The sequence below is a fragment of the Embiotoca jacksoni genome, unplaced genomic scaffold (genome assembly GCF_022577435.1).
Source record: "Embiotoca jacksoni isolate LCO1_2020_lvr unplaced genomic scaffold, fEmbJac1.0.p SCAF_12, whole genome shotgun sequence".
Taxonomy (NCBI): domain Eukaryota; kingdom Metazoa; phylum Chordata; class Actinopteri; family Embiotocidae; genus Embiotoca; species Embiotoca jacksoni.
Genome location: NW_027185252.1, coordinates 16,610,072 through 16,622,158, shown reverse-complemented (window position 1 = coordinate 16,622,158; position 12,087 = coordinate 16,610,072). Strand labels below are relative to the sequence as shown.

The window sequence follows — 12,087 nt, the reverse complement described above, 5'->3', positions numbered from 1 at the left end:
TTCTGCAGGAAAATATGTGTTCACGTTTTGTTTTGTTAACACATCTCGAAGCTGTTATCGTGCTGATAAGGAGAGAGTTGGAGGAGGAAGGTTGCCACCGGAGAAGGAAGAGGATGGGAAAACAAAAGAAAAAAGGGACAAAGAGCAGCTGCTGAATCCATTTTCTGGATGCATCATTTGATGGAGGGACGCAGGAAGTCTTAGCAGTTCTCAAGGAGGTGAGATAATGCTTGTCTAGATAATGAGGGTTGAAATCAATTAACACAGTTGCATATGATCTTGCAAACTTGCTTATTTGGTGATGACTGGCAGTTCCTCATAGTCCAAAACTATTCAATCTGCCAGCGATTGAGTTAATTAGATTGTTGGATATGATTTTAAAAAGTAGAAGAGAACTCATCTAATTTGATTTCAGAAGTCAATATGTGAACAGCCGCCCTTATCATCAGAGGAAAGACAAGCTCCTCTATATTTGTCACTTGGGGAGGCCATAACAAATACCACAGATGATTGCATTGCCACAACATTTTGTGTCTCCAAGACATGCTGCACAGATACTTTCAGCCCTCTGTCACCAAGTCTGATGGCGACGATCACTCTGCAGCTCTGCGGGTGTCCGGCCGGAGATCATCACCTCCCTGGTGGAGAAAGGAGCAGACGTAAACACACAGGTGAGACAAAACCACAACAGTGGAAACAACAGGCTCTTGTCAGTGAGGAATGTGGAGACACAGCAGCGTGAAGGTGTGGAATGGTTGCAGGTTGTATTGGTGTTTCTGCTGGGCCCATTGCTGCAACTGAATGCTGACCTTGTTTCACACAGTTAACGCACCGCTCAGCAGCAGGTGTGCATCTAATTTGACTCTCATTTTGCTTGTTGGCTGTATTTAAAGTGGATCTGCTCTGTGGATCTGTGGGTCAATGGAAGAGATTTGCACTAAAACTTTATTTCTAGAAACCTTCTCAGACACATTCGGGCTTGGTGTGCATGTATTTTTACGGACGTCAAGTGTGTGTTTGTGTGTTCTTTTGTGTGCCTGTCTTTACGTGTGGCGGATCGCCACAGGAGTGGCAGCTGCTTGAAGCAGATGTAATCAGTCAGTGACTCCACGTTACAGTAAAAGGAAGTAGATACACTCTATGAGGAGTGGAAGAAAAAAAAAACAAAGCTTTAATTGACCTGAGAGGTATACAACCAGTTCTGACCCCACCCAGCCATAAGACAGCCTTCAAAAAGTAAATTTACACAGGCTGGATGGAGACAGTGACGTCATAACTAGTGCTTCCTGACAGTACACTGTGCATTTTGTAATGGTGTCTCGCTTACATTAACTTTTCCTTAATTCCTGAGTTATTTCCAGCTCCATTGTATTGTATCCTGTGACACATCCTGCAGTGTTATACTGGAATGTCCTGCATCAAGTCAGCGACACACGACCCAGGACAGACATCATTTCCCGCCCCATACATCTTAGATGCAGACACAACAATAGCTTTTCCTCGGGCCTGAAGGGAGAGGTGGAGTCACTTGAGTGAGGTACAGCAAACATCTGGACTCAATGATTTTCCTACAGTTAATGTAGGAAAATGTGCCTGACATCATAGTGATGTCACTGCTCTCTTTCTGCGTGAGTCCTGAGGTTTCAGCTGCAGAATGAGCAGATCACTGATTGGCACAGAGTTACATGTCTGGCATTTCTTTGTGAGTGGCTTGCTTTCACACTTCCAGTGACCTTTCAGGTTGTGCAGTGTTCTTTTGTGCCTGCCTGTGCTTCGTTGGTTCATGGCCCTGAAGTCGTGTTGGCAAAGGCTGAAAAAGCAGCACAACAGGCAGCCAAACTTCTCCGTTGTGCTAAGTCAGCTCTCAGGGCTGCCTGTATGGGCTTATCAGTTTGAATAAAATGTGGAATAGGTTCCAAACACAGCGTGGTTCAGACGCTGGCCCTGAATGTGATGGGATTTACAATATGGAGAAGGATGACAGGTGAGAAGTATTATGTTGCTGCATCAGAGTGGAGGCTCAGCCTGTTTCTCACCTTGAATGGAACATTAATAAAAGCTTTCTAAAGATCCATATTTGACTGTACATGATCTTGTGGCGGAACTTTTCATGTGTGTTATATTGACTCTGCATAGAGTGTGTATACTGTATATAAAAAAAATAAAATAACAGACAACAGATACCTATATCTGTATTGGAATTGGCCCCAAATATCCAGCATCAGTCGAGTTCTACTGTAGAGACTTACTGATGTGGACCTTTACTTTTTCTTTCCCTGCACTCATATTTACTATTGTATATATATATATATATAGTAGGAGACTGCTGAATATGATAAACTAAAACATTAAATAAAAATAGTCATTTGAAATGCGAATAGTTACCTGCAGGTGTTTGAGGATAGTTTGTTCCTCTGACGAGTCTATTAAGCCAAAAATGTATTTCAGGTTGGACTGCATAATCTGCCTGGTCATAAAATTCAAACAGCGCCACTCCTTGGACAGCCTACACTGGCAGCATTTTATTCGGTTGAGGTCATCCTCCCTGAGGCCATAGTTTAGCAACCTGGCAATATAGCTTTGGAATATTCTGCAATATTCACAGAGGATCAATGTAAGATTACTTTTCATTTAATGACACATCCTAGTAAAATATCTCTGGGAACATTTGTACTTTTTCCAGATGATGGACGGCCACAGTTCTGCATATAAAAACCTCCCCACAAGAAAACATGTGGCTCTGAGGAATGCAGACTCATGTGTGGTCTGGCCAACTTTGTGCACAGTTGAAGATTACAGAGAAGCTTTTATAAGTGGACATGCAGAAAAAGGAAAGACAGAAAAACTGTTAACACTTGTTAAGATAGTTGTACATTTTAAAATATGTTGAAATATTGAATTCTCCTTATTACGAAGTTTATTTTTCTCACATTACATAGTAAACACTACAGATCCTGCCTTTATGGGTTATATCTTCTGGTGAGACTGAACCCACTTAGGGTTATTGTTGGAATGCTGTGAATATAAATTAAAGGAACTGGAACGTGGACTTCTGACTGTTTTACACTAAATTCTTCACTGGAAGATTAACTGAAGTCATTGTGAAGCTGCAGAGTGAATTTACAGCCAATGAGATGCATCACTGATGGTTTTGTATGATGGATAAGAATAAAACAAAATCTGAAAAGCTTAAGTTTTGCACTGTAGTCTATTGTATATTAACATAAGCTTCACAACCATTCTGTAACTTTTGAAAAACATGGTTGTTGGGACACGTGCTGTTCTCTGAAAGAGATTTTTAAACTCTAACTTTTCTTTTAGATCAAGGAAAATATACTTTCGCCAGGGGGTGACAGTTCCCTCACCATCAGGCATATATATGATGCCAAGACATCCTAAAGAAAAGAATATACATTGATATGAGTGATAACAGAATTAATTTCATTATTTCTCAAACAAAAAAAATCTGCCATCTTATGACGATAGCACGCTGTATTATGTCCAAAATAATATCGATGAAAAATAGCTTTGATTAATTTTGCTTATTGGCAAAATGTGACGTGTAATGTGGAGTGCTAAAAATGTTTTTGATAGAAAAAGCACAATTACTCCATTGTTTGGCGGCGCTGTGCTGCGTTGTTTCAAAAATATTTACCAGTGAAGAAGACTTTCAGCGGATGACGTCAGACGTTCACCTACGGCAACGACGCAGCCCCGCCTCCGCAGCGTCTCCCCGCGCTGTCATCAAAGGTTGTGTATTACCGGAAAGACGCCTCACTTCATGGCGAGAAAGGGCAGCTCATACCTGAAACGGCATTATTTGATCAACAATAAGATTAAAAAAAATAACAACAAAACTTACTTACTTTTAGCATCTTATAGGAATATGTTTTTTTTAATCAAGCTTTATTATAACGGTTACTGGGAGAATTTGAGAGCTTGATATGTTGACTTCCGCTATGCTCTGACGTTTGGAGGGAGAGTGAGACGTCTGTTATTTTTCTGCTCTTTGGTCGCATGCGTTTTTCTGTCAGATTCTGATTCTTGTACAAGAAGTAAAGTTGTATTTTAGCCTGATTATACATTTTTAATCTGCACGTACGTGTATTCACGGTTATTAGCTGCTGTTAAACTACCCTGACACGAAGTCAGCAGCTCTGTAAACATGGCGGGAGTTATCCGGAGGCTCGACGAGACTGTCGTCAACCGTATCGCTGCAGGAGAAGTTATCCAGCGTCCTGCCAACGCCGTCAAAGAAATGATTGAAAACTGGTATCTGACTCTCTACGTGTGAAATCCAATCTTCATAAGAGAGTGAACTGATGTTAGCAATTCAACATCAGCAGTGGGAGGAATAACGTGGTGGTGTAGTGGAGGAGCCACCGGTGTTTACGTCATGTCTACACGTTCAACGCAGCAACTGTCCTGTGATAATTCAAGTTAACATGTAACATGACTGTTTGTGTCTTAAAATGTTCCAGTTTGGATGCAAAGTCCACCAACATCCAGGTGACCGTGAAGGACGGCGGACTGAAGCTCCTTCAGATTCAGGACAACGGGACTGGCATCAGGGTGGGTGGCAGGGGCGCCCACAGGGGTGGGTGGGGAGGGGGGGGGGGACCTGCCCCCTTTGTTTGGGTGGCTGAACCGTGTGTTTTTATCTTCTAGTTGATTAGAATTAACGCATACGATTAATAACCACCAAAGCATATCCTCAGAGTCTAAAGACCCATGGAGAGTTTGGGGATGTGACGGGATCACTGGGCACAAAACCAGAGACACAAGGGCTGAAAGTTTGGAGGCCGAGTTAACAGATGAAATCTGCAATTACCCGCACTGTATGATGTGTGATTGGTGCTGCAGTGACAATTTATGCTTTTCAGAATAGCATCAGTACCATCGTAGAAGCTGATGAGGAAATATAAATGGAAAGAAATCTTATACAGTCAGGGCAGAAAAAGTTGGAAAGTCAGATGTCTGAGCCGGCTGATTCCCACAAAAAAAATACAGTTACGTCACCATGTTTATTGTTTACATGACGCAAATCGGGATGATCTGTCGGTCTTTTTGGTGCTCTGCTGTGCCCTCTAGTGTGTTGTTGTAATCCTCCAACAACACACAATGTACACAGGCAACACAATAATGTTCAGGACATACCTGGTTGTCCACGCAAACGTGTGGTTAAAAATAAAATACATCTCCAGCGTAACAGCTCCTCGGTGCCCCGTTGGGATCCGGTTTAAGTTCGGGAGAGTTTGTGTTCTCTGCTGTTTTCTGACCGAACTGTCTTTCTCAAACACAGAAGGAGGACATGGAAATCGTTTGCGAAAGGTTCACCACCAGCAAACTCCAGACGTTCGAGGACCTCTCAGCTATCGCAACCTACGGATTCAGAGGCGAGGTGAGCGTCGCTGCTCACTGAGCCGTGCAGCGGCTTCAGCCTTCAGAGTATTAAACGAAGACAAACCTTGTTGTGCATCACGTGTGACGTGTGTGTCTGCAGGCCCTCGCTAGTATCAGCCACGTCGCCCATGTGACCCTAACCACGAAGACAGCCGATGCCAAGTGTGCTTACAGGTATCATCACATTTTAAACTGTGGTTCACTCATCTCCTCTACTGTTGCACTGAGGATTGCATGCGCAGGATAACAGACCGAAAGGAACCACGGTGTCTCTAATGCGCTCATTCTCTCATTGTGCAGAGCGAGCTACAGCGACAGCAAACTTAAAGGTCCTCCAAAACCGTGTGCCGGCAACCAGGGGACGCAGATTCTTGTAAGTTCTTGGGACGCATCAGCTTTTAAAGAAAGACGTTTGCGAATGCTGAGAAACGCGTCTTGTTATCGGCTGCAGGTGGAGGACCTTTTCTACAACGTGTCCACCAGGAGGAAAGCTTTAAAGAGCCCCAGTGACGAGTACTCCAGGATCGTAGAGGTCATCAGCAGGTCGGGGCTTCACCTCTCGTGTCGCAGGACTTCTGCTCCTCACATGATTTGTTTGGATAAGTTCTTGTCTGATGTGAATGTTGTCATGTTCCTCTGAAGGTACGCCATACACAACTCAGGAAAAAGTTTCTCCGTCAAAAAGGTGAGATGTGCTGCTTCTTTTTTTCTTTCATCTGACTCGGGCATCAATATTTTGAAATGGGAAGTTGACCGTGATTGGCTCCACATTTTCACTCGCCATAAAGGTATCACTATTTTTAGGGATGTACCATATTTGAATTTTTTTTGCCAATATCTGATATGATGAGATGCAGACATGAAATATGAAGCTTTTCAAAATGTACACATTCACTGGGCTCAATAAGAAACTAACTTAGATCATGTAAAACATGCCATTTTTATTTCATTCCTTGTACTTCATCAGGCTCGGTTGATTCCCTCCCTGAGTCAGTCATTGCAAATAGCATCTTTGCTACCCATTGCAAACCTTTTTAAAGGTCTCTGTTATTGTATAGATTCAGATTTCCATTTCTTTTTTTGATTATAAAGCAGTGTCTTGGTTCTGTGTGAAAAGGACAAATGCTTCATCCACAGAGAAATGTACACAGTCTGTATTCAGCAACTGTAATGTTTGGACTTAGTTAAGTTTGCGATGTCACAAACTCACGCTCGCGTCAACACAGCCCAGTTTACGAGGGAAGCTAGGAGACCAGAGAACACCAGTGATTGGCTTCGGCGTGCGTCACTCAGAAAAGAGTCATCCAATCAGAAGAGAGGGTCATTGACATCACAGATACAAAACAGCCTGCTCTTGGTGGCTCCAGAGAGAAGCTTAAGACACGAGATGTAAAACTATAGAGGTGGTTTGTGGGACTAAAAACAATATTTAAATAAAATGTTTCTCTGTCGTATGATATAAAAATCTATTTACTACATTTTAAGTCCACACAGAATTTCCTTGGCTCGACGAACGTCATTATTTCTCCTGCTGTCTGTTCAGTGACTTCTGTTTCCTTTTCCAGCAAGGCGAGACGGTGGCAGACGTGAGGACTCTACCCAGCGCGTCTGTGGTGGATAATATCAGAGGAGTTTTTGGCAACGCAGTCAGCAGGTATTCCTGCAGATATGCTTTGATGAGCTCTGCTGTCATGTGACCTCGTATCCCCTCGGCGCTGACCGCACGACTGCCTCTGCGCCACGTTCTCAGGGAGCTGATCGAAGTTGGCTGTGAAGATCAGAAGCTCGCCTACAAGATGAAAGGCTACATCTCGAACGCAAACTACTCAGTCAAGAAGTGCATCCTGATCCTGTTCATCAACCGTACGTGGCGCAGATTAAACTTCCCGGATAACACGGCCGAGAGAATGTAAGCTTGTTGGCACCGTGTTAAATGAAGGCTGTGATCCGTCTCAGATCGTCTGGTGGAGTCGAGCGCTTTGAAGAAAGCGATCGAGACGGTTTATGCGGCGTACCTCCCCAAGAACACGCACCCCTTTCTGTACCTCAGGTAACTGTTCCACTTGATTAGCTGTTAACCGATAACTGATTCTGTTATAACTCATCTTATCTTCACCGGTGCTCTTTAATCGTTGCAGCCTAGAAATCGCTCCGCACAACGTAGACGTGAATGTTCATCCTACGAAACACGAGGTGCACTTCCTGCATGAGGACAGCGTCATCGAGAGCGTCCAGAAACACATCGAGAGCAAACTGCTGGGCTCCAACTCCTCACGCACATATTTCACTCAGGTATGATGTGACTGGATCCACAGTCACGGCAGATCTCTATATATTATATATTATATATTATATATTATATATTATTATGGCAACACGTCATCAGTCACTTCTTCAGTATTTGTCCAAACTGTCTCCGTGCAGACGTTGCTTCCAGGACTCTCTGTCTCCGGCGGCACTGAGGTCAAAGCCTCCAACTCCTCAGCCGAGTCCAGTGAGCGAGTCTACGCACATCAGATGGTGAGGACCGACTGTCGGGCGCAGAAGCTGGATGCGTTCCTCCAGCCCAAAGAGAAGCCTCCTCCCGAGCCCGAGCCGGCCGGTCGCAGCAGCAGCGGGGAGACTCAAACCACCGAGCCGGACTGCGCTGAGATGAACGATGCTGATGATGCAGACATGCTGGAGGCTCTGGTGGAGCAGGAAGCAGTGGTGGCAAAAGGCGAGGAAGAACGCAGTGATCAAAGGTGATTGATTTATTTCCTGTGAGTCAGTATGAGTTGTCAGCAGAAGTTCAGTCACTGCCGTGGTGAGTAATCCTGACACAAGTGAGATCAAGACACTGACTGACGGCACGGTGAGTAAATCTGAACATTGACCTGCAGCAGTGAGTTGAGTAAGAGAGCAGAAAGAAGAGTGTGAAAGTAAACATGTGTCATTCCCGATGAATGACGTCATCTGCCCGGAGGCCAATCAGCAACAAATGCCTCTGTGTTTACCTGCTACTAACGGTTCATGTATTTGCATGTTATCAGAGTTCAGTATGACAGCGAGTACTGTCGAGGGATTTCTGTGGTTGTCACTTTAAATTTGTTACACTGGAGAACCCACAGATTTCTTCCAGATTTGATCCAGTTTTCTGCTAAAGCTTCTGATATAATTTGTCCAGCACCAAACAGCAGACAGAAAACAGACAAGTTCACTTGTCAGATGGCCAGAAACACGCCACCAGACGAACAAACGGTTTAATGTGTAATTTAGTCGCTAACTTAGTCATTGCTGCTTTAAAAATATCACATTGCAAATACGTTCTGAAATTGTGGATTTCCTCTGCCCCCTAGTGGCCAACAGAGTAGTCCTCAACTTATCAAGTACATGCTGCTTTTATCACGGCAAGACTTGAAGTATCTGCTGCTCTTCAAGTGTGTAATAAAGTGTGCAAACATCTTTACAGCCCATTAAATCCTGTGAGTTACTGTCTGTCGACACGCAGAGTGACAGCAGTGTTGTGTTTACTCACGGCGAGGCAGGAAGCGACCGAGGAAGGAGCAGCAGCAGCAGGAGGAAGACGAGGACCGGACGGCCGCGGCCACGCCCAAGAGACGAGTCATCAAACTGAGCAGCATCAAGGAGCTGAGAGCCGAGATCACGGAGGACACACACAAAGGTGCGACGGCCCTTTAAAACATTCAGATTGCATCTTGTCAGGTCGTCATCGTGAGAACCGCGAGGTGTGATCGAAAAGTTGAGAGACTGCTGCTGTTGTGGGTTTGTGACCACTGGTTGGTGCATCGTTGTGATTTCACCACGGACTGAAACTTGAGCAGAGAAACATCCAAACGTTTCAGAAAGCCAACAAGCAATGGAGCAGCGAGCTGTTCTGAATGACGTTCACCTCTCAAGACGGGCAGAACTTCACCGTCCCGGACAGCAGAGGGCGCGTCAGCTCCAGGACCAACCCATTTGGTTTTTGTTTTTTTGATATTCTTGGGGTTGTTTACTGTAAATTTTCTCCCCCAGGATCAGACCGCCAACACCGAGTTCTACCGTGACGTTCTGAAGGACAAACATTTGGTGCAAACAACCTGAACTGTGGCGAGATGGAAGTTCAGCGCTCACATAGTGTTGAAAATGCAAGTTTCCCGTCCACAACGACACGATCGTGTCTCCCCACCGCACCTACTTACAGGATTTTACTCCCTGCAACTTACTTCTGTTCCCCCAAAAAGTTTACACAAAATTAGACGAGCCCTCTCTGCTCAAGTTTCAGGTGCATGCCGGGAATGCAAACATCCCGGTGGTCGCAAAAACACGTGTAACTCGGGCGCTGATGTTGACCGACCGACCGACGTAACTCGGACTACGTGTTAATGAAAGTTCCCGCTGCTCTGTACGCCGGTCGTGCGCAACAGGAACAGTTTGAACTTTTTGATCGCACCTCGTCCTTTGGGCATTTTGAAAAGCAGAACACGCAGTCGAACGCAGCCTGATTTTTCCCTCCAGGTCTTCAAGACATGCTGCACAGCCACTCGTTTGTGGGCTGCGTCAATCCCCAGTGGACTCTGATCCAACATCACACCAAACTGTACCTGGTCAACACCACCAAGCTCAGGTCAGAGCTGCAGGAAACACCGGTCAGCTCACATCTTCTCAACCGGCCGCTTTACGGAACTCATTTCACTTTTTCTTTGTGTTCCAGCGAGGAACTTTTCTTCCAGATCCTCATCTACGACTTTGGGAACTTCGGCATACTCAGACTGTCTGTAAGTAAAGTTTACGTTGTGAATGATTTGAATGTTCTGCGCGGGTGATAACGGCTGTTTGTGTGTATTCAGACACCGGCTCCACTTTATGACCTGGCCATGTTGGCTTTGGACTCGGAGGAGAGCGGCTGGAGTGAAGAGGATGGTCCAAAGGAAGGCCTGGCTCAGTACATCGTGGACTTCTTGAAGAAAAAAGCCGAGATGCTGGAGGACTACTTCTCCGTGGAGATAGACCAGGTCACAAACGTCCTACTCTGACGACACCGTCTTCGAACCTTTCAGTCCTTTATCACTGCTGACGTTGTATACGTGTGTCCGTCACAGGAAGGAAATCTCACCGGGCTGCCGCTTCTTCTTGACAAATACACCCCCGTCATGGAGGGTCTCCCGATGTTCATCCTGCGCCTGGCCACCGAGGTAAAGTCTTCCACAGTCGGTCCTCCTTTATGACAAAGACTCTGGAAACACGGGTTGTATCTGAAGGCCTCTGGGTGCTGCTGTTGTGCAGGTGAACTGGGACAATGAGACGGACTGCTTCAGAGGGTTCAGCAAGGAGTGCAGCCAGTTCTACTCCATCAGGAAGCAGTACATCCTGGAGGCGGAGCCTGGAGAGGAGCAGGTGGGGACGCCGAGCTTTTTCTACCGTTTGGTTCAACGATGAAAAAAAAAATATCTCCAAATCGACAAGTGTGACGTGTAATTCTTGTGACGTTTCAGGAAGCCGAGGGGAACTCTTGGCGTTGGAAAGTCGAGCACGTCATCTTCAAAGGTTTGCGGACCCTCTTCAGTCCTCCGAAGAGCTTCAGTGAGGACGGCACGGTGCTGCAGATCGCCAACCTGCCTGATCTCTATAAAGTCTTCGAGAGGTGCTGAATGTGACGATCAAATCTTACTGAAACACTCGCCATGTATGCTGCTCCTTTACGTTTGATGTAATATTTGTACTGTAAATTAAAAAAAACATTTTTTGAGACAAAGACGTCAGATGTTCGTCTTTGAGGGAAAAACTCTTTTCCGTTCTGTACAAAAGGGTCTCTGTCACAGGAAACCCTTGTGCTGAATGGCCTATTTAAAAGTGGCATGTGGTTTTCTAAAAGTAAGACTAGAGATATGCAGCCAGGAAAAATTTAATTGGGTCATGAGTCCCATAGCCAAAATGTGCCAGCACATGAGCTTGACTTTTATGACCGTTACATTTCCCCTGTCGGTGAGACACGAGGGCAGCGCGGAGGGATCAGCTTCACTCATGTTTCCACTCACGTTCCCAAATACTTTACACACAGTAACACGTCTTTAACACCTGCGTAACACTGGAAAACTGAAAGAGCAACGGAAACCTGCAGGATGGTTTTTACATGATCTATGCTGTAACAAAGCTCCAACCTACATCTTTCTTTATTGAAATCACTGGAGAAATGATCTGGAAACCAAATAGTTTAGAATTAAAGGGAACTGCAAGTTATTTCAAAGTGCAAGAAACATGTGGGATAAAAATCAAGAGTGTATTTGAAAACTACCCAGGAAAATTAAAACTTAAGTTTTAAGTCACTGGCTTGTTCTGATAGAAGAAAAAACACATTAGAATAAAGAGAGAGAGAAAAAAAGATGCTAGCTGGTCTCTTCACAGTTGAAAAGTTGTTCATGTGAAGCGACGGTATTTTAGCGAGTTCTTCACGTGTTAAAATGCTCATGTGGGTTTTTACGGGTGTGAAAGAAAAAGTGACAATTGAAATTTTGGACTTCAAATAACGGAAGATTTAACATCTTCCAGCAAAACATTGACTGGAAGATGGCCTCACAATTTCTCGTCTACTTTCGAGGCACTGAAAGAGATGGTCGCAGTGAGCTGGTAATCTGGATTAAGCATTTTGGATACATAAATCAAACGCTACCATCATAAACCGAATGAAAAGCTAGTGGCGAG

General features: G+C 44.8%; 1 protein-coding gene across 1 annotated transcript; it reads left to right on the top strand.

Annotated features, from left to right (window-relative positions):
- The first annotated feature begins 4,025 nt into the window (after window positions 1-4,025).
- mlh1 (mutL homolog 1, colon cancer, nonpolyposis type 2 (E. coli)) lies at window positions 4,026-11,140 on the top strand. Its single transcript, XM_069145136.1, has 19 exons — window positions 4,026-4,272; window positions 4,482-4,572; window positions 5,303-5,401; window positions 5,504-5,577; window positions 5,704-5,776; window positions 5,855-5,946; window positions 6,046-6,088; window positions 6,969-7,057; window positions 7,154-7,266; window positions 7,360-7,453; window positions 7,542-7,695; window positions 7,828-8,147; window positions 8,931-9,067; window positions 9,904-10,012; window positions 10,100-10,163; window positions 10,236-10,400; window positions 10,488-10,580; window positions 10,672-10,782; window positions 10,881-11,140. The coding sequence occupies exons 1-19, from the start codon at window positions 4,166-4,168 to the stop codon at window positions 11,034-11,036; spliced, it is 2,184 nt and encodes a 727-aa protein (XP_069001237.1). The 5' UTR covers window positions 4,026-4,165; the 3' UTR covers window positions 11,037-11,140.
- The last annotated feature ends 947 nt before the right edge of the window (window positions 11,141-12,087 follow it).

Bases quoted from the DNA above. Each gene is read 5' to 3' on its own strand.
- mlh1 (XM_069145136.1), top strand. From the start codon at position 4,166: ATGGCGGGAGTTATCCGGAGGCTCGACGAGACTGTCGTCAACCGTATC. The intron at 4,573-5,302 runs GTGGGTGGCAGG...TCTCAAACACAG, and splicing joins ACAACGGGACTGGCATCAGG to AAGGAGGACATGGAAATCGT. The intron at 7,696-7,827 runs GTATGATGTGAC...GTCTCCGTGCAG, and splicing joins CACGCACATATTTCACTCAG to ACGTTGCTTCCAGGACTCTC.